The 25,161-nt window shown below is 47.6% G+C and overlaps 3 protein-coding genes across 7 annotated transcripts; 2 read left to right on the top strand and 1 right to left on the bottom strand.

Moving 5' to 3' along the window:
* Window positions 1-235: 235 nt before the first annotated feature.
* Gnb3 (G protein subunit beta 3) lies at window positions 236-7,109 on the top strand. Of its 2 annotated transcripts, XM_005338323.5 has the most exons (10): window positions 236-630; window positions 861-947; window positions 1,208-1,246; window positions 2,639-2,745; window positions 2,825-2,888; window positions 3,009-3,171; window positions 3,254-3,320; window positions 3,416-3,617; window positions 5,494-5,710; window positions 6,557-7,109. In XM_005338323.5, the coding sequence occupies exons 2-10, from the start codon at window positions 891-893 to the stop codon at window positions 6,661-6,663; spliced, it is 1,023 nt and encodes a 340-aa protein (XP_005338380.1). In that variant the 5' UTR covers window positions 236-630; window positions 861-890; the 3' UTR covers window positions 6,664-7,109. The 2 variants fall into 2 exon arrangements, with proteins under 2 accessions (XP_005338380.1, XP_077871438.1); XM_078015312.1 differs by lacking the exon at window positions 861-947.
* A 1,055-nt stretch (window positions 7,110-8,164) lies between these two features.
* On the bottom strand, window positions 8,165-10,325 carry Cdca3 (cell division cycle associated 3). Of its 2 annotated transcripts, XM_040281036.2 has the most exons (6): window positions 10,249-10,325; window positions 9,869-10,037; window positions 9,512-9,641; window positions 8,911-9,204; window positions 8,673-8,773; window positions 8,165-8,541 (listed from the first exon to the last, which is right to left on the bottom strand). In XM_040281036.2, the coding sequence occupies exons 2-6, from the start codon at window positions 9,986-9,988 to the stop codon at window positions 8,386-8,388; spliced, it is 801 nt and encodes a 266-aa protein (XP_040136970.1). In that variant the 5' UTR covers window positions 9,989-10,037; window positions 10,249-10,325; the 3' UTR covers window positions 8,165-8,385. The 2 variants fall into 2 exon arrangements, with proteins under 2 accessions (XP_040136970.1, XP_040136971.1); XM_040281037.2 differs by lacking the exons at window positions 9,869-10,037; window positions 10,249-10,325 and adding an exon at window positions 9,743-9,861.
* Window positions 10,326-10,797: 472 nt separating this feature from the next.
* On the top strand, window positions 10,798-25,055 carry Usp5 (ubiquitin specific peptidase 5). 3 transcript variants are annotated; one of them, XM_005338319.5, is made up of 20 exons: window positions 10,800-11,284; window positions 14,334-14,459; window positions 14,852-14,918; window positions 15,104-15,237; window positions 15,389-15,534; window positions 15,801-15,985; window positions 16,421-16,515; window positions 17,381-17,574; window positions 18,281-18,352; window positions 18,891-18,978; window positions 19,102-19,227; window positions 19,972-20,125; window positions 20,215-20,389; window positions 20,974-21,062; window positions 21,999-22,190; window positions 22,681-22,824; window positions 22,906-23,051; window positions 23,260-23,413; window positions 23,704-23,788; window positions 24,408-25,055. In XM_005338319.5, the coding sequence occupies exons 1-20, from the start codon at window positions 11,174-11,176 to the stop codon at window positions 24,499-24,501; spliced, it is 2,577 nt and encodes an 858-aa protein (XP_005338376.1). In that variant the 5' UTR covers window positions 10,800-11,173; the 3' UTR covers window positions 24,502-25,055. The 3 variants fall into 3 exon arrangements, with proteins under 3 accessions (XP_077871436.1, XP_005338376.1, XP_005338377.1); XM_005338320.5 differs by having other exon boundaries at window positions 10,801-11,284; window positions 21,999-22,121; XM_078015310.1 differs by lacking the exon at window positions 23,704-23,788 and having other exon boundaries at window positions 10,798-11,284.
* The last annotated feature ends 106 nt before the right edge of the window (window positions 25,056-25,161 follow it).

Raw genomic sequence — 25,161 nt, 5'->3', positions numbered from 1 at the left:
CCTCAGCAGGGGAATACAATTTGGGGTGTTGACAGTGGGTCCATCCATTGCCCTGATCTCCTGGTTACTGGCCTGGTTTCTGAGCAGGCTCTGACTCCAAGATCTTGACCATAGGTGGGGGCTAGAGCTGAGGGGGCCACAGGAACTATGGCTTCTCCTGCTCCTCTCCCAAACCCCACCCTTAATCCTCACAGCTTTGCTCTGATCCATGGGGCCTGATGCTCTTATCTCTGCCTGCAGAGACTGACCAGGGAGGTACCCCTTCATCCCCTCCTCCCTCTCTAGGCTAGCTGTGGGGGGCCACTCCTCTCTCTAGCCCATATTCCTGCTCCCACCCCTCCTACAGGCTGGGCCCAAGTCTCTCTAGAAGCCACACACCTTCCTCCCTCCCTGTCCTCTCCCCCAGTCCCTGCCAGCTGATTTCATTTGCCTGAGTTGTTGGTTGTTGTCATTGGCCCTACCCTTCCCTGTCAGTCTCCCCCCCCACACCCAGCACAGTCAGGGCCAGGCCAGGCCAGCTTCTCTGGCAGCAGAGCGGGGCAGGTGACAGGCAGGCGTCGCAGCTGAGGGAGTGAGGAGGCGCCTGGGAACCGGAGCTGGAAACCTGGGATAGGTCCAGCCAGAGCCCAAGTAAGAGGGAACTGGCCGGGGCTCTTCCTTCTGGGGTTGGGGGGCTGCAAAACAGGCTGAAAGAAGGGCTGGGGTTGGAGGCATAGGACTCCAAATGGGAGGATCTAGCTGGGGAAGGGGTTCAGGAACCCTCTCCGTAGTTTTCCCATTTACCATAGTGGGACCCAGTCTGGGGTGGGGTGTGAAGGACAGAAAAGTGGCCTGCCAAATCTGCCCCATGTTCCTGGCAGGAGCCGGAGCTACCCCTCTACCTGTCCGCCATGGGGGAAATGGAGCAGCTGAGGCAGGAAGCGGAGCAGCTCAAGAAGCAGATTGCAGTAACCCCAGAACCTTCTCATTAGGGACCCCAGAAAACTGAGGATAAGAGGGAGTGTGGCCTGGGGGAAGAGGGCTGGGTTTTCTCCTGTTTGACACCTCAGAGGCCTCTGACCTAGAAGGGTCAGAGACTTTCTGAACTTGGATTTCACATTTGAGACTCCCCCAAAACCCAGAGCCCCATACCCATCTGCATCTGAGGCTCACACATGATGACCCCCACCCTGCTTGTAGATTTCCCTGATATCTGCTTTCCCTACAGGATGCCAGGAAAGCCTGTGCTGACACTACCCTGGCAGAGGTGAGACCCCCCTATACCCCCAAGGGTAGGTCATGAGGGGAGAGGACAGGAGCTCCCTGACTAGCAACAAACTGGTGCCTGGGCTTTTTAGTACAGTGTGTTCTTGGAGTAAGGAAAGGCATTAATGAATTCATTCAACAAACATTTATAGAGACCTGCTCTGTGCCAGGTACCATATTAAATGCTGAAGATGCAGACATTGTTCCTATTCTCATCCAAAAAACAAGAGTGATGATAGCTCCTCTTGGACCCTGGAGATGAAAGAAGTGAGAGGGCTTGGCAAATCATGAAGGCCACATAGATTCTAGTTGATGGTTATCTAAGACTGATTTCCACCAATTCTAAGATATGCATTTCTTAATTTTTTAGGCATCTCTGAAATCAAGATGTATCCAACAATTGGATGATGCCCTACCTTTATTATTGATAGCACTTTTGCTTTCATAGTGGTACATAAAATAACGGTGCTTTTTAGAATTGATGGCATCTTAGATTGGATTAAATATGTTAATAATAGTAAATACTGTAGGCCAGACACTGGGCTAAATTGTTTAGGTGCATAATTTCATAGAATTTTCATGACAACTCTGTAAGATAGGTGCTATGATATGCCTCATTTTATACCTTGAGGAAGAGGGTAAGTAACTTGACCAAGATAATAAAACAAGTAATGGCAAATTGAGTCTGTTGATTCTGGAGCCCCAGTCTAAGTCTAGAGGCTGGCTAGCATTCAAGGGGCCTAAAATCTCAAATTTTAGGAGGTGAAATGCAGGGTCATAGTAATACCTGGGTACAAAGTTAGAGCTGGCCATGCTGCGGTAGTGTGAGAGACCAAGGAAAGCAAACTGCGTACATCTTTTCCTAAGTTCGTTTTGGAAGCTTGAAATTGATCAAGGTGTGAGAATTTACATTAGAAAAACCTCTCCTGGGCTGGGGATGTGGCTCAAGTGGTAGCGCGCTCGCCTGACATGCGTGCTGCCCGGGTTTGATCCTCAGCACCACATACCAACAAAGATGTTGTGTCCGCCGAGAACTAAAAAATAAATATTAAAAAATTCTCTCTCTCTCTCTCTCTCTCTCTTTCTCTCTCTCTCTCTCTCTCTTTCTCTCTCTCTCTCTCTCTCTCTCCCTTCTCTCACTCTCTCTTAAAAAAAAAAAAAGAAAGAAAAAGAAAAACCTCTCCTTCCTCCCTGCAGTCTGGTGAAGTGTTGTTAAATACAGGCTACTGGTCATGCAAGCATCTGTCTCCCATAGGAGTCTGAATCACTTCAGGGCAAGGACTTATTTCTCTAAGGCCAGGGCTGGGAGAAGGGGGGCTACCCTTGGAGCAGGAACTTGTATTGATCAGTGGCTGTGGCAGATATCTGATATCTAATCCCCCTTTCTCTGCAGCTGGTGTCTGGCCTAGAGGTGGTGGGACGAGTCCAGCTGCGGACACGGCGGACATTAAGGGGGCACCTGGCCAAGATCTATGCCATGCACTGGGCCACTGACTCTAAGTGAGGCTTGAGAAGAGCCCCGAGGGGAAGGGGAGGCAGGGAAGAGAGGCATAGATAACATGGGTTGCCCTTTCCCTAGGCTGCTGGTAAGTGCCTCGCAAGACGGGAAGCTGATTGTGTGGGACACCTACACCACCAACAAGGTACCAGCCATACCTACCCACCTCCACCATCACAATCTTCCTATGCCCACTCTCCTCTGCCCCTGAGCACCTGGAGCTCAGCTCAGTTCTCACCTCTGCCTGAATCTGCCCTCTCTGCAGGTGCATGCCATCCCACTGCGCTCCTCCTGGGTCATGACTTGTGCCTACGCCCCATCGGGGAACTTTGTGGCATGTGGGGGGCTGGACAACATGTGCTCCATCTATAGCCTCAAATCCCGTGAGGGCAATGTCAAGGTCAGCCGGGAGCTCTCTGCTCACACAGGTGAGAGATCCTCTCTTCAGTTCAGGCCCCTGGCAGGTTGTGCCCTTGCAGCTTGGGGCACTGTCCTTCTAACCACCTCCAGGTTATCTCTCCTGCTGTCGCTTCCTGGATGACAACAACATTGTGACCAGCTCAGGGGACACCACGTGGTGAGGACCAAATGCTGTGGGTGCTGGGGCCTGGGAGATAGTCCTGTTTGGGGCACATGTGGCCTCTCAGTGATAACTTACCTCCCTCTTGGCAGTGCTCTGTGGGATGTTGAGACGGGGCAACAGAAGACTGTGTTTGTGGGACATACGGGTGACTGTATGAGCCTGGCTGTGTCTCCAGACTACAAACTCTTCATTTCGGGGGCTTGTGATGCCAGCGCCAAGCTCTGGGACGTGCGGGAGGGGACCTGCCGTCAGACTTTCACTGGCCACGAGTCTGACATCAACGCCATCTGTGTGAGCACCTCTCCCTGTGCCCATTCCCGATACCACTCACCCCACAACATACATTCCTTGCCTCCCCCAGAGCTCCCTTAGCCCCTTATTTTTCACTTCTTACCTTGAAATAATTTCACCTTATAGGACAGTTACAAAACTAACAAAAGAAGGCTAAGGCAGGAAGATTGCAAGTTCAGAGCCAGTCTCATCCACTTAGTGAGAGCCTAAGCAACTTAGCAAGTCCCTGTTCCTCAATAAAGCAACTTAGTCACTAAGCAACTTAGCAAGTCCCTGTCTCTCCACGTCAAGCTCAAGGACTCAGTGATGAAGCACTCTTGGGTTCAATCCCCAGTACCCTCCTCCCCCCAAAAAACTAAACTAACAAAAGAACTGCCAGGTATCTTTAAGTTAGACACACTGTTAACATTTTGCCACATTTATTTATCACTGTTTCTGGAGACACACACACATATATATATATACATACATACCAGGTGTCTGCCCACTTCTTACTGATTCTGTTTACTTTTGTTTTGAGATGCTGGGGATTGAGGAATCCCTGTAAATGCTAGGCAACCATGGAGCCACACCCCCAGAGTCCTTTCTCTGGGTCTTTTGATAGTAGGTTGCAGACATCATACAACTTTACTCCTTAAATACTTCTAAAAAATAGGCCATCCTCTAATGTAGCCACTGTATAATTCTTAAAATCAGGAAATCAACATTGACACAATACTGTAGTATATATTCAGATTTAACCAGTTATCAGCCAAGTGGCATATGCCTATAATTCCAGTGACTTGGGAGGCTGAGGCAAGAGGATCTCAAGTTTCTTAGCAATTTAATGAGACCCCCAGCAACTTAGTGAAAAACCCTGACTTAAAATAAAAAACAAATAGACCTGGGGAATGTAGCTCAATGGTAAAGTATCCTTGGGTGTAATCACCATTACAAAAAAAAAAAAAAAATTAACCGGTTATCAAAAAATGTCCTCAAAGGCAATGTGTTTTTCTGTCCAGGATTCAATGCAGAAACCTATGTATTTCCTATCACATTATTTTTTTACTTTTTTTTTGAGAGAATTATTTAATATTTATTTTTCAGTTTTTGGCAGACACAACATGGTTGTTTGTATATGGTGCTGAGGATCGAACCCGGGCCGCACGCATGCTAGGCGAGCGCGCTACCGCTTGAGCCACATTCCCAGCCCCGACATTATTTAAAAAAAAAAAAAATATTTGTTTTAGTTGTAGTTGGACATAATACCTTTATTTTATTTATTTATTTTTATGTGGTGCTGAGGATCGAACCCAGGGCCTCACACGTTTGGTGAGCGCTCTACTACTGAGCCTCAACCCCAGCCCCCTTATCACATTCTTTTAATTTCTAACTAGAACCATTTACCCACCTTTCTCTTTCATGACATTAATACTTTCTTGAGTACAAATAAGTTTCTATACTTTCCCTCTGAGTTTATCTGAAGTCCCTTATGATCAGATTCATTTTATTTTATATAGCTGAACTGGCCCTATTCTTATACACCCTAACCAGCCCACTTGTGTAAAATCTGTGATGACCTCAGCCCTTCTAGCTATGTGACCTCAGAAGAGCCCTTGTGCTCTTGCCTGCAACATGGGAATAACACCTGCCTGAAGCACTGTAGTAAGGATCAATGAAGGTGATGGGGGAGCTGTGCCTGAGCCAATATGTGATAAATTTCAGCAGTGAATAGCCAAGCTCTGACTATTTCTCACCTCAGGCCAGGGAAGGGACAGGCAGGTGGACTGAGAAAAAAAGCTTTCCCTGAGCAATCAGGTGGGGGCCAGAGAACAGGCAGGAGGACAGTGACTGCCTCCAGTCTGAGTCCCATCTGCTTTCCCACCCGTACCCTCAGTTCTTCCCCAATGGAGAGGCCATCTGCACAGGTTCAGACGATGCTTCCTGTCGCCTCTTTGACCTGCGGGCAGACCAAGAACTGACCAACTACTCCCATGAGAGCATCATCTGTGGCATAACATCTGTGGCCTTCTCGCTTAGTGGCCGCCTGCTCTTCGCAGGCTATGATGACTTCAACTGCAATGTCTGGGATGCCTTGAAGTGTGAGCGTGTGGGTAAGGACCCAGCCCTCCTTCCCAGTTCTGTCCCTTCCTACCACCAATCTTTATAGGTACCATCTTACTATTGCTGCTCTTCCCTAATTACTGGATAACTCTACCGTTAAAAAACCATCATCCCTTCTTCCCAATTTAGGACCATGTCCCCTCTCCTCCCCTGCCCAGTGGCATGGCTGCTCCCTGCTGGCCACTCCCACATCTGTGGACCTTGAATGTCCAGTCTATTCTGGGTGCCTGAAGCTTTAAGAACATGCACTGAAGGGAAGGTTAGTCTCAGGGAGCCAAGGAAGAGAGTAGAACCAAGATCTGAAGTGCCTGCAGCATCCTGTAGCCCCAATCTAGGGACTTGTCTTGGATCAGCCTGGACTAGAGCTGAAGCAGATAATTTCATTTCTTCAACTGGGAGAGACCAGGTGCTAAAAAACTTGGGCCTGAGAGTCAGGATCAAAAACCTAATTTGGTTGCTTATTGTCTAAGTCCCTTTGCACAAGTCACTTCTCTCTGGGCCTCATTTTCTTCATCTATAAACAAAGGAACTAGATGAAAAGGGTGTCCCTTCCCTATTTCCCTATTCCCATCAAGGTGACCCTAGCTTTTCTCATAGCACACAACACTTTGAACCTTTCCCTGCCTGCCCCACCCTACCCCCAACCTGAGTTCTAGACAGAGGAATTGGCCTCAAGAGTAATCCCTCCCCTTAAGGCTAATCCTCTTTTAGTCCTTTAGTCTCCTTCAGGGGCTGAGTCCAGCCTACCCCATCTATGGTTCCTGCATACACACACACACACACACTACTTTCCAAGACACATGGGAGGATGGCTGATTCCCTTTCCTCCTCCTCAGGCATCCTCTCTGGTCATGACAACAGGGTCAGCTGCCTGGGGGTCACAGCTGATGGGATGGCTGTGGCCACTGGTTCCTGGGACAGCTTCCTCAAAATCTGGAACTGAGGCCTGTGGAAGGCCATGAAGATACTCAGCTGACCCCCGACACCTGATCTCCTTTAGGGTCTCTCTTCTATATCCCAGGGGCCATTCCCACTAAGCTTCTTCCTCTGAGGCAATGGGAGTATGGGAGTGTGCCTTTGGGAGGCAGTATCAGGGACAAAGAGGCAAAGAACTGCCCAATCTCCTCCCATGGCTTCCCCTCCCTATAGTCCTTACAGCCTTTCCCTTAGGTGCAACCCTTACCCATTCCTTTGTAGGCCTAGAAGTTTTCCAAGGTGAAACCTCAGGCCCTAGGAGTCCTCCTCTAAGAGCCATTACTTTTGTACACAGCCCTGTGACTATGGCTCTAACACTGATAGACTCCTGGTCCTTTTCTCCTTCATGCTTTCTCCTTTTTCTATTTTTTGTTCCTCTCCCAAAGTACTTGTAATAAAATGTAGAACTTGGTACCTCTGTGATATTTGGCTTCCATTCCTCTTCCAAAATGACGTAGGTCCCACTTAAGGGAAATAAGGTAATATTGATGATTTGATGAAGGCTGGATACTGTGCAGATTGTGTACAGGAAGAAGGCTGAAGGCAAAAGCTGTAGGGAGACCTGAGTGGGTCAGAGAAGGTGGTGAACTCACAGGTGGCTGGGGGTTTGTATGTGCACAACAGTTCACTATTGCCTACTGTAGTGAATACATATGCATATGTGTGTTGTGCAGGGTTAGATTATAAAAGGACTCTAATGCAAGGCTAACAAGTTCAGACTTTACTCTTCATATAATGGGAGGTCACTGAAGAGTTTTGAGCAGAGGAATATGATCAGTTATGCTTCTAAAAAAGAATGCTCTAACAGCAGTGTAGGCTGGTAGAATGGACGGAGAGACTAGCACTCTGGAGATGAGGTAGGAGGCATGTGGCAAGAAATGCAAGAGAGACAGGACAGCACTGAGGATGTAACTCAATTGCAGAGTACTTGCCTAGCATGCACAAGGCTCTGGGTTGGATCCTCAGCATCTCAAAAAGTGACAGGACAGGGGGCAAGGGAGAGGAACTGGGAAGAGATTAAAAGACATAAAATTATCGAGATTTAGTAACCAACTGCTAAGATATGGGATATTAAGAGGGAAGGATTTGATATGATGGCCAATGTTTGGGATTGGGCAGATGAATAGATGCTATTCACAAGGACAGGGAAGAAGGAATGAGAAATAGCTTTTGGGGGAAGATCATAAATTCAATTGTAGATAAATTGACTTTAAAGTGCTTATAGGGCAGCTACATAAGGATCAGGGTTAGAAAGAGAAAGACCTAGAAGTTACCAAAAACTACGTAAAGGATAGCTAAAGTTCTAGAAGTCAACACTTAAAAGAGAACAAGAGAAAAGGGCCAAAGAAAGAACCTTGGGGAACACCATGACTTAAGGAAGGTATGCAAAAATGACTCAGAAGTATCAGTGGGGAGATACACAGGGAATACAAGGTTGCCATTCTACACACAGAAGAGCCACTACAAGCTTTAGGTCTTTTAAAAGCATCATTTAAAATAATTTCCTTTAATACACAAGAAATATACAAGACAAAAAGTAAGTCTGATAAAATTCTAAGTCCCAGAGTTGGTAGTTTTGGAGGAATCAAAGAAAATAAGCCTTTCCTCAGTCTCCCTGGGAAAGAAGGGGTGACAGGAAACAGAATATCACCAGGCCCAAGGTGAATCCAGTATAGGGGTGACACAGGGCCTAGCTCTCTACCAAAGCAAAGTGCTGGTTTTCCTTGTCATGGTCCTGGCCTTGCTCCCATGCTCGTCCTCCAGTTTTCAGAAGTCGTCCAGTTCCAAGAATGGCTCCTTCCTTTAATTCTCTAACATTTTCACTTAGGGGAGAAGGTCGCTTACCCTGCAAAAGGCAGTATGTGAGTTGGGGGAACAGGGAATAGATGTTGTTCAGGAGAGGGAAGACCTAGGTAAAAGGGCCTCCCACCCTCTATGTTGGATATGTTAGTAATAGCTTTCACCCTTTCTCTTTACCTGCCGGGGTGTCAGGGTCCCTGGGGAGTTGTCATCCTGCAGGATGGTGAGGGGGGATCTCCCTAGGACCTTGTTTGGTTTCCGTCTACTGAGCTTAGAACCTAGGGTGAGTAATGTGTTAAAGCAAGTACTCAAAATAGGGGGCTTGCAGTTTATTTTCCCCATACTCATCCATGTACATTATCCCAGGATATTATCCTATTTTCTCTTCCCTATACCTTGCCCTTAGATTTTATACCTGAAGATCGAGGACTCTCAGGGTCTTTTGAGAGCTTGTCTGAGCTCTGGCTGGCCACAGGGGTTTCTGTGGGATGTCTTGCATCCTCTTGAGAAGACACCTGTTTGGAAGGGAGCTCAGTGTCGTTCCAAGGTAGCACCTGGTCCTCAAGGGATAACTGGGTATCCAGAGGCAAGTCCAATTCAGAAGATGAAGGTACTCCCAGGGGCAGAACAGATGCTGGGGGAGGATCTGATTTGGATGCTTCAGTCTCAAATACTTCACTCAGCTCTCTTATTACTGGACTCTGAGGGTCTAAAGGAAAAAAAATGACTTAAGTAGTAATCTACTTTTAGGATACAAATTTATAATGATACAAATCATTCAGCAAGGAGGGAAAGATACAGGAACCTTAGGGCTTGTGTCTGGGTGGTTGAGGGAATGGGAAAAATGAAATCAAAGTGAGAGGGCAAAATGTTAAGAGTGAGAAGCAAACTGGGGATGTAATTCAGTGTCAGAGTGTACAGTAGGCCCCAAGTCTGATCCCTAGCACCTCCCCCTTGACTCCACCCAAGAATAATAAAGGATGACCTCATCAACACTCCCTGGGTCCAACACTTACCTGCACTGCTGGTCTTCATAGGTGTCCGTGCAATGCCAAGAGTAGGTGAGCGGGGATCTGAGTCCAGGGCCTGTTTTGGACATTTCAGCTGTTCTCCTGCTGGTAGGCTTGACTGTGGGGAGCTCTCCACCTGTCAGGACAATAGGCTAGAACAAGTCTGGGCCCTGATTTTCTTATCTCCTCCCCATTTTCCAGGCAGGAATTGCTAAGGCTCTCAGACATTCAACCTACCCCATGCAGAATGAGCATGTAAGAAAATGTCTCCGGTGGGGTGGGGGTATGAGGGCTCTCCCAGAATCAGGTTAGGCAGAGGCCCAAGGATTCAATTTCTCCACCTTTTTCATGATGGCCGAGTACCTGGATGGGAGTGCGCTGAATGCCGGCACTAGGTGAACGAGGGTCCGCTACTCGAGCCAGATGCTTGTTGTGCGGTGGAGCCCGCGCTGGAGTGACTGGGACGCTCTTGGCTGAGCCCATCTTCACTAGGGGCGGGGGCAGGGCCCGGCAAGGGTAGAGGAGAGGATGCCTGTGAAAAGTGACTCAGGTCTCAGCTCGTACTGCGACCATGTCGGACCTCTGACTCCAAATCACTCAATTTTTCCAGCTGAGGAACTTCCTAGTCACTGGCCCAGAGGCCTCTGCAGGGTAATGACTACTCTATGAGTCGTTTAAAAAAGAACTCATCCTGGGTCTGCCGGATCTTCTAACTTATTCATTAATTTACTCAAATCACTTACCGGGCCCCAACTGGACTTTTGGGTGCACACAAGCAAGCGCCAGACTCAACTCCCGAAGCTAGGAGTTTCAAACTTCCCGCCACGCCCCTCACCCTTACTCTATTGGCTGTTTCGACGTATGCTCCCATAGGCTTGCTATGTGAGACCCGCCCCCAAAGAAGGAAGCCATTGGTCTATGAGGATGTCTATCATGAGGACTGCGGAGAAAAGGGCTTGGTTTGCCCAAGGGTGACGCCTCCTTGGTAGGTGGGGACTTTTCTTAATTATCGGTCTGTGAGCTGTACGTGGTGAAATTTTGATTAATGCCAGTCTTCCCGGAGACCTCTGGTTTTAAACACAAATGACTTTATTAAATAAAATAGAACCATGAATTATTACGTTATTATTCACAAATTCAGATAGTTATGGTGGTTTTCCTGAGACGGTAATCCTTATTGGTTGACGGAGTTATCATTCACGTTAACCCTCTCAAACTCCGCCTCATTGGAGACCTTCTGTTCAAATACCAAGAAAACAACCACCCTTCTACTTTCCGATTGGACGAAGCCCCAGGAAAGTTTCAGAAGTGGAGAGGTTTAAACAACCGTCGGTTTCGGCTCTTCACGCGAAGGAACTGCAAGGGTCCCCGTGTCCGAGCAGTCGCAACTCTGGAGACCACCTGGCTGCTCTACATGCGCTCCTACCCTGGAAGAGTGGGATTGGTCCTTTTGACCATCAATTGCATTAGGAGCGCTTTTCATTGGCGTTAGCCAAGAGTAGGGCAGAGGGCGGAGCGCTAGCAGGCTGGCTGCCTCCAACTGCCATTCTCGCGCGTCTGGCCTTCAGCGCATGCACCTAACGAGTAGTGCTCATTGGACGGGAGAGCAGGGGTGGGGGACTGGGAACGGTGGGAGCCGCCGTGTGTGGAGGAGCTGCTGCCGGTGTCATGGCGGAGCTGAGTGAGGAGGCGCTGCTGTCAGTGTTACCGACTATCCGGGTCCCCAAGGCTGGAGACCGGGTCCACAAAGACGAGTGCGCCTTCTCCTTCGACACGCCGGTAAGCCCATTTCCCATACCCGCAAAGAACACGACTTCCTTCCATCGCCCTGGTCATTCTGCCGGGGCCTGCAAGGCTTGCGCTACCGCCTCCCTGCGATGCACCCTGGGATTTGTAGTCTCCCACGCTCCTCTTTGCCATTGCTTTTCATTAGATGGGTCTGTCCTGTGACTACCGCCCCCGGAAGCCGCCGTGCTCGCCTCGCCCTCTTCAGGTCTCGTGGAGCACTGTGGGCATTGTAGTTACTCACTGTCCTCGTTGTCGTTCTAAGCCAGGGTTGCAACCCAATGGTCGGACTACGTCCTCCATCGGCCCCTTGCGAAAGCCTGGGAGTTGGCCCTGCCTGTCGCGCACGGCTCTCCGGGTTTTGTAGTTTCGTGTCGGAGGGATGGGGGGAGACTCCCCAATGTTCGGGGTTGGGGTTGAGAAGGTGGGGACTGCAGTTGGAAGCGGCTAATAGTCTGGAAGTGGGCTGTGAAGAAAACCGATTCTGAGGAAGACGGAGTTAGCCTCCACCCATGGCTAATATGGATAGGGGGCGGGGAGGTGGGTCATTAGTGGTAGGGAAGAGAGGAAAAAGGAAAGCTTTAGTTCTTTCTCCTTTGAAGTGAACTAGGCTGCAGCCCCCTCTCCTCCCCCCTCCCCGCCCATCACAGGGAGTTGAGAGAATCCCTTTTAAAGTATTCCTACAGGGATGCTTTCTTTCTTGGAGGATGTTAGGACCCCCTTCCCATCCTGCTCCCACTCTTGTCTACTTAGACAAAGCCGCCACCCACACTGTGCTTCACGTTTTACAAGATCCCACCCGTTACCTCCCTTCCTGCAATTCTGCCTTCCTCTGTCACCGTCAACCTGAGACTAGCCTCCAGGCCTGAACAGAGAGGGCAGCAGCTTGGTTGGGATCCGCCCCCCTCACCACCCCTCCCCTTAAGCCATTGCTGGGCCCTGCCCAGGGTGTTCAGCCAGACCAGCTCATGGCTTGAAAACTGCAAGTCAGAGTGGAAAGGCTTCATTAATTCATCACCAGTGCTGAGTATAGCAGCATGATGTGAGGCCCAGTTCACGACCATCACTGTGATTTGTGGTTTGCTTGGTTGCTGGATTTTGATCCGGACCAGATATTGTGCTGCTTCTCTGAAGTCTGGGTTTGGCAGAGGTAAAAAAAAGATGCTTGGAGCAGAGCTCCAGGGTTCCCAATTCATGGTAAACCATCATCTTTTATTTCCAAATGAAGAGTTTAATCATTTAGGAGCTCCCACTGTCCTCCCAGGAGGGAAAGGTTTTTCTTAATTACCAGCAGATGGTAGAAGTCAGTGGGTCCCTCTTTATACTTAATTCTCTCTTTTTTCTCTCTCTCCTTAGTAACTTCTTTGCTTAATACAAAAAAAGTTTTTTTTTCTAATTTTCTGACATTTTTCCTTTTTCATTCCAAGTCAGAATATCTTCAGTGTGGCCTAGTTTACTAACCAACTTCTAGCATATTTGGTTATCTTCAAATCATAATAAAAAGAAGGCTTAGCTGACCTTCCTATTAGAGATGCTCTATTTGTTTTATGAACATTGCAGTAATAGCATCGTAGGAAGTGGTACAGAACAATTGATGGGTCCAAGAACAAACTTAGACAGTGCCCTTTATTTAATATCAGAGCAGAGAAATTTTATTTCAGCTAGAGGATGCCTGTTGCTCAAAGACTTGTAACTGAGGCAAGACACTATTTTTTTCTAGTTCCCTCTCCCACCTTCTCCAGCACTCTTGTTTACAAAGGCCTTTGTAGACTTGCTCAGCTTTGAGGGGTAGACACTTATCTTCTCTTGTTCTTCTTGGGTTGTATGTGTTCTAGCTGTTTCAGCAAGTATTGCTAAATTGTTCTCAGAAGGGGATGGCTTTGTTGTTGGAAGTTGAATATCAGTGGGGATCTTATTGGTCAGAGGGCAGGAGTTGGGGGCTGGGGGCTGTAGAATGCTGGACTTCCTGGCCTTACTAGACAGGTTCAGGTTTAGCTGTGAATCTCAAACAAGGCATGATTCCCTGGAGCCAGGCTTCAGCAGGAGAGGAAATGAAGGACTCAACAGTATGGACCAGTGTTCAGTTTTCCTGGTCAGTATGGGAAAGGAAAGGTCTAGGCTCTTAGAAAACTCAGGGTCAGGTGTATTGTTCTGTGCTAGAATTTCTGTTTTTCCAGTCTGAAAGGTTTTCTAAGTTATGGAGATCAGATAAAGTTTGTTGTGGTGTCCCAGCATCTGACATCTTTCCTTTCCCAAGAAAAGGACCCCTTTTCCCTCTGAGTATAATCCCTGGCCCTGGAAGCCTACATTGTTTGATCCCCATTTATTTTCTAGAACTTTTGGCCCTAGGAAAGAGATGAAGGGTATCCTGTGTGATTATTGGGCTCCAAAGCCCAAAGGAGGAGCAAGAGGTCAGATGAGGGGCTAGGGTTGTAGCTCAGTGGTGGAGTGCTTGCCTAGCACATGGAAGGCACTGGGTTTGATCTTCAGCACAACGTAAAAAATAAATAAATAAATAAATGAAATAAAGGTACTTAAAAAAAAAAAAAAGAGGGAAGCTGGGCAAAGTGGCGCACACTTGTAATCCCAGTGGCTTGGGAGGCTGAGGCCGAAGGATCATGAATTCAAAGCCAGCCTCAAAAAAAGTGAGGCACTAAGCAACTCAGTGAAAACCTGTCTCTAAATAAAATACAAAATAGGGCTGGGGATGGGATATGGCTCAGTGGTTAAGTGCCCCTGAGTTCAATCCCCAGTATCCAAAAAGAAAAAAAAAGGGGGGAAAGGTCAATGATAAATGAGAAATGTTACTCAGCTTCTTGGTGTCCTTGTTGGTTGTTACCACAGTCACAGAAGGAAATGGAGGAGAATCTCAGCCATCTCCCATAAAGTCCTAAAAGGCTAAATAAGTTGCCAAGGGCCCCACAGTATTAAGAAAACAGAAACCTTTCTGGAAACTAGCATTTTCTGACTCCATGTCCTTGGTTTCCCCACCTGGCCAGGCTTCATCCTCCTTGTGTTTCCTTCCTTGCCTCGTGCCCTGCAGGAGTCTGAGGGTGGCCTCTACATCTGTATGAACACATTCCTGGGCTTTGGGAAACAGTATGTGGAGAGACATTTTAATAAGACTGGCCAGCGCGTCTACCTACACCTCCGTCGGACCCGGCGCCCGGTAAGCCCAGACTAGGATAAGACACTTTCCATAGGGTACTCATTTTGAATCTATTTGATTCTGACCCCCTGTTGGCCTCAGTTTCTCTCTTTCACCTACTTTTGTTTATGTCATTAAATCTTGGCACAAATGGGTTAGGACTGTAGCTTAGTGGCAGAGACCTTGTCTAGCATGCATGAAGCACTGGATTTGATCTTCAGTACCACATAAAAATAAACAAAATAAAGGCATTCTGTTCATTTATAATTACACACACACACACACAAAAAAAAAAGCACAAATGTTTTTTAGCTTTAGTCCATTCAGAGATTAACCACTAAATTCTCTCCATCTTCCCCATTTGTTTTGTCCTTGGTGTTCATTGCTGATCCTGCCCTTGCCCTTCATTGTAGAAAGAAGAGGACACTACTGCAGGCACTGGTGACCCACCGCGTAAGAAGCCTACCCGGCTGGCTATTGGTGAGCTCCACTGCAGTCCTAGTCTCCCAAGTTGGTCTTTCACGCTCTCAGTGGTACTAGGAAAGCCGTGGGTCTGAACAGTGGCTCTAGAGCTCTGGAAGGGACAAAGTAAAGTGCTGTATTGAACGAGGGGCATTGACCTGTAGTGGTTGCCCTACTCTCCCTCTTTTTCCCTGTCCCACCAGGTGTTGAAGGCGGATTTGACCTCACCGAGGAGAAGTTTGAATATGATGAGGATGTGAAGATTGTCATTTTGCCAGATTACCTGGAGATTGCCCGGGATGGGTTGGGGGGGCTACCTGACATTGTCAGAGATCGGGTATGAATGTCTTCCCTTCCCACCAAAGATGCTAGGGCAAGAAGGGCTGGAGTAGTGGTGGCTTGGGCAACACTGACAAAGCTGAAGACCGAGTGGGAAAGCAGCATGTCAGGCAGGGGTTCGGTATTGTCTGACCCTCTGCTTCACCCAGGTGACCAGTGCAGTAGAGGCCCTACTCTCAGCTGACTCAGCCTCCCGAAAGCAGGAGGTACAGGCCTGGGATGGGGAAGTTCGGCAGGTATCTAAGCATGCCTTCAACCTCAAGCAGTTGGACAACCCTGCTCGGATCCCTCCCTGGTGAGGCCTGGCCCCTCTACCTCTGGGCACAACCCCCAGAGCAAGGGCAAAGAGTCTACCCTTTGGGGGATCTGGTGGGAGAGAGGCTAGGGAGTGGGACAGGGAGGGAGACTTGGAGGATGGTGGGGAAAAAAAAGCTGGGGACATCTAAAGGAGAGGAGAAGAGTGGGTTCTTGGACTGACAGGGAGCCTGTAGAGTCTTCTCTCCCTACCAGTCCCATATATCCCTGACCCATATTTTAGCTAACTTTCTTCTTCCTGGGTAGTGGCTGGAAGTGCTCCAAGTGTGATATGAGAGAGAACCTGTGGCTCAACCTGACAGACGGCTCCATCCTCTGTGGCCGACGTTACTTTGATGGCAGTGGGGGCAACAACCATGCTGTGGAGCACTATAGGGAGACAGGCTACCCATTAGCTGTCAAGCTGGGGACCATCACACCTGATGGAGCTGGTATTATTCTCCCCCTTCTCCACTTAATTTTTCAATTGTTACTCATTTTGTATGGTATTAATAATGCACAAATGCAATCTCTTTATAAAAATTAAAATACTGTAAATTTTCAACACTCCCTCAAATCCTAGTCTGCTTCCTAAAGTTAACTATCTTTATTTATTGATTATTCTTCCAAACTTATCCTGGTACCTTATGCTACAGGAATAGAGTCAGAATCACACTTAATTTCAATCCTCACCCTGTTTCACTCCATCATCATGACAGCTTATCCCAAAAGGACTTGTGACCTCACTAATATTCTTGGGAGCCAAGAGAGTGACCCTTACAGACTGTCCTTCTATCTGACCAAGGCCCCTCTGGAAAGGAGATGGGGTGGGTGGCCATGCTACCCTCATCCATATCCCCTGACTCCATGTCTGTCTCCTGTTCTAGATGTGTATTCATATGATGAGGATGATATGGTCCTGGACCCCAGCCTGGCTGAGCACCTGTCCCACTTCGGCATTGACATGCTGAAGATGCAGAAGGTGAGATCCTCATTAGCTTCCAATTCTTTTAATTTCTGCCTGAGGCTGAGGGGCGTTTTGGACAGAGCTTCCACAATTAACCCAGTCCCCATATATGTGGGCTTCCCTGGAAGAACTTTATATATATATATTTATTTATTTATTTATTTTGTTTTTTGGTCCTGAGGATTGAGTCCAGGTCCTCGCACATGCTAGGCAAGTGCTTTACCACTGAGCTATATCCCTAGCCCCTTGAAGAACCTTCTAGAATTATTTAGTTTTTTTTTTTTAATTAAAATACATGACAACAATAGAATGCATTACAATCTAGTTATTCTGTGAATGCTACTGAGTAGCTACTATGTGCTAGTCGCTATGATAATACAAGTGTGGTCCAAGTTTTCATAGATTTATATTCCAGAAGGAAAGGTAGGCATTAGTTACATACACAAATAAGTGAATAATTAAACTGATAGGTGCTGTGAAAGAGAAGTGAGGGTAGTATACTGCAATACTTTAGAGCAAGGGAACTTGGCATAGTCTAGGGAATCAGGGATATTTCCCTCTCCCTAAAGATGTGCTCCTCAAATGACAATCTGAAGGGCAAGTAGGAGTAACTTTAGAATGGAGAAACCACTTTAGATAGAAGGAGTCTTACTCATTTCATTCTCTCATTCAAGCAGAGGTCTGATGACAGCCTCTGGGATTGTTACCTGTGGCCTTCCAAAACTTGGATTGGTTGATAACTCAACATGCCTCCCTCATGAAGTCCATAATTCCAATAATTCTGCGTTATAGCTGGGTGTCATCCTAAACTCTGAGAGATCAGTGTAAAAAAATACAGGGCTGAGTTCTCATCTGGTCTAAAGTGTCACTTCCCATATAGACGGACAAGACGATGACTGAGTTGGAGATAGATATGAATCAGCGGATTGGTGAATGGGAGCTGATCCAGGAGTCAGGTGTGCCACTTAAGCCCCTCTTTGGGCCCGGCTACACAGGCATCCGGAATCTGGGTAACAGTTGCTACCTCAACTCAGTGGTCCAGGTGCTCTTCAGCATCCCTGACTTCCAGAGGAAGTGAGTGGTTCCCTCTCCCCACTACTGACCCGTTTGCTTAACATCCCCAATTCTTCTCCTGGTTACTAACCTCTGGGCATACTCTTCTTCAGCTGCCCTCAGTACCTGTGTATTTGATCTCAGTCTTAAATAGTTTCTATTGGTGGTGTGCTGTGAGGAGAGCAAGTTTTAGAACTACCTCAACACACACATCCATTACTGATAGTGTAGAACACCAAATCTCGTGGCCTTCTGATGGCCTCAAGGGTTAGCAGGTGATCTTTATTTTAGGCAGTGACATCAGATGAACACCTAACATGGACATGTAGTACTTTGGGGGGAGAGAGGAGAGCTTAAGACATTAATGTAGAAGAAAGACAGATTCTTAGCATAAACAAGTTTACTATCTAATTGGGAAAAAGAATGTGAGAGCTTAGAATGTGTTGACAAGTTCTGTCCAATAGAATATAAACTCTATCCTAATTCCAGGCTGCCTTCTCCCTTCCCTGGCTTTATCTCAGGGAGGAGCCAGGGAAGAGTACCTTGGAGGACACTCATGCTGATTTAGTTGAGAAAGGGAGAATGGACAAGTTGCTGGGGAATTAACCACAGTAATTCCCCACTTTGGGTTGAGCCTGTTCATACAATTAGTAGATAAATTGTTCCCTTCCCTTTTCTTCAATGCTTGGGTTAGATGTCCCTCCAGTTATCTTCCTTTGACCCTTAGGTACGTGGATAAGCTGGAGAAGATCTTCCAGAATGCCCCGACAGACCCTACCCAGGACTTCAGCACCCAGGTGTATGTAGTCAGGTCCTGTGTATAAAGGCATTTGAGAGTCACAGCCTATGTGCCTGCTTGCTTGCTTGCTTTTTTTATTTTTTGGTACTGGGCTTTAAACTCAGGAGTACCTTACCACTAAGCCACACCCCCAGCCTTTTTTATTATTTATTTGAGGCAGGGTCTTGCTGATTTGCTTAGGGCCTTACTAAGTCACTGAGGTTGGTTTTGAACTTGAAATCATCCTGCCTCAGCCTCCCAAGTTGTTGGGATTACAGGCATGTACCACCATTTCTGGCCAATATGCCTTCTTTCTCTTCTGTGACCATCTAGGGTGGGCAGCAGTTGAGCCTCTAGATAGTATAAGGTTTTGGTTGACTGCTTTTGAACATGTTGTCTGCCTTGAGCTGGGTTCCTATGCATTTTTTTTTCCCCCACATTCTTGAGAGTTGTCTAAGGAAGTCCATGAGCAGGGTTGAATTGGGGAGGAAAAGATAAAGATAGCTGTGAGAACCTCCGGTTGACTGAAGCTAAATCATTTCCTTGGCTGTTAACACAGGGCCAAGTTGGGCCATGGCCTTCTTTCGGGAGAGTATTCCAAGCCAGCACCAGAGTCCGGTGATGGGGAGCAGGTGCCAGAACAAAAGGTAAGTTTGGGATTTTGTCACTTTCAGAATCTGGAATTTGGGGGATATAGGTTTAAGAGATGTCTAAAGAAGGCCACTTGAAGGCCTCAGCCCCAGCTCAGTCCCTGTCTTGGCTCTTCCTAGGAAGTTCAAGATGGCATTGCTCCTCGGATGTTCAAGGCCCTCATTGGCAAGGGCCACCCCGAGTTCTCCACCAATCGGCAGCAGGATGCCCAGGAATTTTTCCTTCACCTTATCAACATGGTGGAGGTAAGAGCTGAAAGATGGCAAAGAGTCCACACTTCACATTCCTTTACTCTGCCTTCAGTTCACTCTCACTCCCTCTTGCCCATCCTTTCCTTTGTCCATATCAACCCAGTCTTATCCCTGTAACCTGACAATCTTGCACTGAGCCTGCCCTATGAGTAGTGTTTGTTCCTGAGGAGAATAGTCAAGACAAGTGATAATCCTTACCCTTGATGGGCTTGTAGTCTAAATGAGGATAGACCCAAAGAAAATGGCCCAAGCAGGCTACAGGTATTGCTCAGTGGTAGAGCCCTTGCCTAGCTGGGTTCAATCCCTAGCATTGCAAAAAAGAAGAAAAGAAAATGACAGAATAAGCACCTAGCTGGGAGTTGTGACTCACACCTGTAATCACAGCAATGCAGCAAGGCTGAGGCAGGAAGATCTCAAAGCTAGCATCAGCAACTTAGTGAGACTCTTGTCTCAAAAATAAACAAGGGTAGGTACATAATTTAGCAGTAGAGTGCCCCTAGGTTCAGTCCCTAGTACCACAAAAAAGAAAAATATAAGCACCTTCCAATACAGTCCCACAATGCTATGATGGGGTCAGAATTGGGTCAAGAAGATGTTTAATTAAGGGAGGCTTTTACTCTCCTCTTGCATCTCCATGCCCGCAAATAGTCATCTTCCATCCATTTCCCTCTCCCAGTGAACCAAGGTTGTTCTGTTCCTTGGCTTCCCACACCTCCCTACCCTGCCTTTTTCCCATAGAGGAATTGCCGGAGCTCTGAAAATCCTAATGAAGTGTTCCGCTTCTTGGTGGAGGAAAAGATCAAGTGCCTGGCCACAGAGAAGGTTAAGTACACCCAGCGAGTTGACTACATCATGCAGCTGCCTGTGCCCATGGATGCAGCCCTTAACAAAGGTGGGTTGCTTGTTCTGCTAGGCCTTGGTATAGATGAAGGCAAAGAGGCAGCATCCTCTAAGAACCTACTATCTGATTCTCTTCACCAGAGGAGCTTCTAGAGTATGAGGAGAAGAAGCGGCAAGCTGAAGAGGAGAAGGTGCCATTGCCAGAACTGGTTCGTGCTCAGGTGCCCTTCAGCTCCTGCCTGGAGGCCTATGGGGCTCCTGAGCAGGTGGATGACTTCTGGAGCACGGCCTTGCAGGCCAAGTCAGTAGCTGTCAAGTAAGTCCTTTTGGCCTAGGCTTAGGCTGCAGGCCTGTGGCAGAGTAATTCCTAAAAACATATCTGCCTCTTGGCTATTTTTTAATCCTTACGGTTGGATCTCAGGGTTGAATCTGAGGAGTTAGTCAAGGGAACCAGTAGATCCTGACAAGGATAGACATGGGTGATGAACTCTGTTACCTCATCCTATACCACTAGTCCCTCTTCCTTTGTAGTAGAGTCTTTTTCAGTGTGGCCTCTCTGTATTTCCTTCCTCTATATGGCAGAGCACAGGCACTTAGTATCAGCTCTGGGCAGAATTTGGACTTCCAGCAAATGGTCTCTGACACAGGCCTAAGATTAAAGGAATGCTTCAGTCTCAGGGATTCAGCCCCCAGGCCTTTGCTGCACTTGCCAACAACACAGCCCTCCTTCTGGCTTCTACAGTTCCTTTGCTGCTGGAACTAGATGCCTGCCTAAGGGAGGAGGAGGAGTGTGGAACATTTTCTGGGACTCTATTCAGGAGAGGCCAAGCCCCAGGGTAGGAGTTTCAAGAGAGGAGAGCCCTGGGGTCTCTGGGTTCCATCATATTCTCTCTTCCCTAGGACCACACGGTTTGCCTCATTCCCTGACTACCTGGTCATCCAGATCAAGAAGTTCACCTTCGGCTTAGACTGGGTGCCCAAGAAACTGGGTATGGTGGCTGGTATGAGGGTGGTGAAGGAGAAAATGCTAGAGAAAGAAAGAAGACCTTAGTACATATAAACTAGTATTTCTCAATGGGGAAAAAATTATCTTAGATATTTTAAAATGTATTTAGTTTGAAAAGTATTGACTAAAATTATTAAAAGACTAATTTGGGGCTGGGGGTGTAGCTCAGTGGTAGAGGACTTGCCTAGCATGCTTAAGGTCCTGGGTTCCATTCCTAGCACTGCACCAAAAAAAAAAAAAGTAGTTAGCTGAATATGGTAATATGGTAGTACACTCCTATAATCCCAGCAACTTGACTTGGGGAAGCTGAAGTGGGAGAATAACAAGTTTGAGGCTAACCTTGGCAACTTAGATTCTGTCTCAAAATTAAAAAATAAAAAGGGTTGGGTATATAGCTCAGTAGGAGAGTACCTATGAGTAATCCTTAGTACTGCGCTTGTGCGTGCACACACACACACACACAACTTTGACTTCATAATTATGATTTACAACTAAAAATTCTTTTTGGTTTTGGTCTTATAATTGATAAGATGTTTTCATTTTGATAATCTTGAAACAGTTAATTCTCATGACTCTTACAGGTCCCTTGCCATAACTTGAAGACTGCTGTTTTACCTTCAGTTTCTAGATAAAGAAGTTAAGACCCACAGCAGTACAGTCATTTTGTCTCACAAGCCAGAGCCCCTGCCTTGTCTTTAGTCAGAGTGGTAGATCTAGGACTAGAATCCAGCTCTCCCGACTCCTGGACTCACTAGTATTTATGTTACATTGCAATTCCAAAGTTGGTACTGCTTTTAGCAATCCCTTATTCCAGAGTAATTCCAGGATATGGGCAGAGGTTTGCAAGTACCAAAGTGCCTTTACAAGTGAGCCTCAAGGAGCTGCTGAGGTGGTCCTTTTCTTGCCCTTCTAATTGTAGATGTGTCCATTGAGATGCCAGAGGAGCTAGACATCTCCCAGTTGAGGGGTACAGGGCTGCAGCCAGGAGAGGAGGAGCTGCCTGACATTGCCCCACCCCTGGTCACTCCGGATGAGCCCAAAGGTAGCCTTGGTTTCTATGGCAACGAAGACGAAGACTCCTTCTGCTCCCCTCACTTCTCCTCTCCAACATGTTAGTGACTCTTCTTCCTGCCTGTCTCTCTACCTTGCTGATTGTTGGGGGACTTCTCTGCCTGCCTCCTCTGGCCCTGTCCTTTGTGTTTCTCCTGTCCTCCCTTTCATATTTTTTCTGCCCTCTTTGGATGGACATGGAAACTGGAGTACTCCCGGCCACATCCTCATTCATTGTGGATGGCAATAGCACTGATTGTTTTTCTACTCTTGTTACCTCCTTGGTTTTAGTAGGGTGGGGAAATCATGCTCCAGAAATGGTACCCATTCTATGAGAATGGGCAGGAAATCAATAGTCTTTGAGATACCAGGCCCACATTATATTGCATAGTCATTTTAGTTTTGGGATCAGGTACCAGTCCATGGAAGAAAAATACATGGAATGGTTGATTGGGAGAACACTAGGGGCCTGATGTGTGGGAGGGAAGAGGGGCAAATAGAAATAGTGGCCTAAGAAGTCAGGTTACTGAGCCCACCATTCCCCACTGCAGCACCCATGTTGGACGAATCGGTCATCATACAGTTGGTGGAAATGGGCTTTCCTATGGATGCCTGCCGCAAAGCTGTCTACTACACGGGCAATAGTGGGGCTGAGGCTGCCATGAACTGGGTCATGTCACACATGGATGATCCAGGTAGACCAGTGGGTACATGGTTGGGTGGCAGGGTAGGACCTCCATCCTCCCCCAGAAACTTCAACCCCTTCACATTCACAGATTTCGCAAACCCTCTCATCTTGCCTGGCTCCAGTGGGCCTGGCTCCACAAGTGCAGCAGCTGATCCCCCACCAGAGGACTGTGTGACCACCATTGTCTCTATGGGCTTCTCAAGGGACCAGGCCCTGAAAGCTCTGCGGGCCACGGTATGGACTGTTCTAGCTAAAAACTTGGAGTCTCTGTGGACAAAGTGGTGGGATTGAAGTTCATACTTGTCAAATAGGACCAAGGACAAGTGTAATGCAGCCAAGGCTGGGTGCCCTGGCTGCAAAGTAGGAACTAAGGCTTCCCCTCACTGTTGGTATCCTTGCCCCAGAACTTTTTAGGAAAAATAACACTTCCCTCCTCTCCAAGAACAACAGTTTAGAACGGGCTGTGGACTGGATCTTCAGTCACATTGATGACCTGGATGCAGAAGCTGCCATGGACATCTCGGAAGGCCGCTCAGCTGCTGACTCCATCTCTGAGTCTGTGCCAGTGGGACCCAAAGTCCGGGATGGTCCTGGAAGTGAGTATTCCCAGGAAACAGGACAAACCTTGGTGGAAACTAGCCACTCTGCTATACCAGGTTCCTCATTCTAAGGCAGCTCTGCTTTCCTTAGATCCAAGGGGTCAGAAGCTTCTTTCCACTAAAGAAACTGATGAGGGTGGGATTCCAGGAGGCTGAGATAGATTTTGGCCCAGGATACACCCCATATCCCCTAAAACTCCTGTCCTGAATTTGATCTGTTATATATATCTTTGGACTGTCAAGGGTCACGCTCCTATTTCTCTTCTGCCTTCTATCTTCTTCCTTAGAGTATCAGCTTTTTGCCTTCATTAGTCACATGGGCACCTCTACCATGTGTGGTCACTACGTCTGCCACATCAAGAAGGAAGGCAGGTGAGGGGCTGGCAGTGTGAATGGAGAAGTGGTGATGGGAATGAGGAAGGATAACCTGGAAATCCCTAGCATGTATATGGGAGAGGTAAAGGATTCCCTGAGGGGGCATGAATACACCTGAGATGGAGAAAATGTCTTTTGTCAGAGACAAGCAAACTGCAGCCCATGGGCTAAATCAGGCCACCTGCTTGTATAAATGAAGTTTAACTAGACATAGCTATGTGCTTTTTTATGTATTACTGCCTTTGGCCATTTTCATGTGGCAGCAGGAAAATTGAGTGGGTGTATCAGAGATTAGGTGATCTGCAGAACCAAAAATATTGACTGCCTGGCTTAGAGAAAGTTTTCTAACCCCCTGCCTCATAGGAATTGGGGTGAGGGTTAAAAGGAGACTAGAGGAGCTGAATATACCAAATAGAGGAAATGACCCTTGTTATGAAATTGGGAAGCTCCCTTCAGACTAGTAGCAGCTGGGCAATAGATATGGAGATCCGGGCAGAGAATGTTGGGAGCCTTGCTCCAAGATTACCTCCAGATGCCATGGCTGAGAGATGAAGTTTTTGCAACTTGGAGTGCCCAGTTTGTTCATCCTATTCTGTCCCTTCTCTTACCCCATCAGATGGGTGATCTACAATGACCAGAAAGTGTGTGCCTCTGAGAAGCCACCCAAGGACCTGGGCTATATCTACTTCTACCAGAGAGTGACCAGCTAAAACCTGCTCTCACCCCTTACCACTGAGGGCAGGGGACAAACCACCTGGTATGAGGGACAGGGGCTGAGGGATGAACTTCAGCCCCCTGCTCTGTACCCTTTTTCTTTTTGTCCCCAGCAGCAGGGAAGAAGCTGGAGGCCATAGGAGAATGGCCAAGCAAAGCAGAGGGGCATTCGATAGACTTTGGGGATAGAGTGAGAAGGGGACAGGAGGGGGCTGACCACCTGTCTGTAAGGAGATTCTGTTGGCTTCCCCTGCCCCTTCAATTCACAGTGCTCTACTTCTGTGTAACCCTGCCCAGCCCCTGGTGTAGGGGTAGGGGTCTTATTTGTGTCTGCGAGTGGGTGTAGCTTTGTGCATCCTCTTCCAGGGGAGGGGAGCACCTGTGCTTCCCCTCCTATGTGTTTTCTCCTGTGTGGTTGGGCAAGGAGGGATATGAGGGAAATGGGGACCCCCCCTTGCCCTCCTGCCTCAGTCTTTCCCCCACCCTATCTCTTCCCTGTCCTCTGAAAAATGCCAAAATACACGATGTGAATAAAAATACAATGGCTAAACTGTCCTGTTTGTTACCTTGGGGGAGACTTATCTTGCTGGGGAAGATGATTGTCCAGGGGACCAGATTCAGAAACTCTCGCTCCTCCCCAGCTCCTAGACATTTTT

Source organism: Ictidomys tridecemlineatus, chromosome 6 (assembly GCF_052094955.1).
Source record: "Ictidomys tridecemlineatus isolate mIctTri1 chromosome 6, mIctTri1.hap1, whole genome shotgun sequence".
In the NCBI taxonomy this organism is placed as follows: Eukaryota; Metazoa; Chordata; class Mammalia; order Rodentia; family Sciuridae; genus Ictidomys; species Ictidomys tridecemlineatus.
Note: the sequence above shows the minus strand (reverse complement) of the source record. Positions and strands in the feature narration are given on the sequence as shown.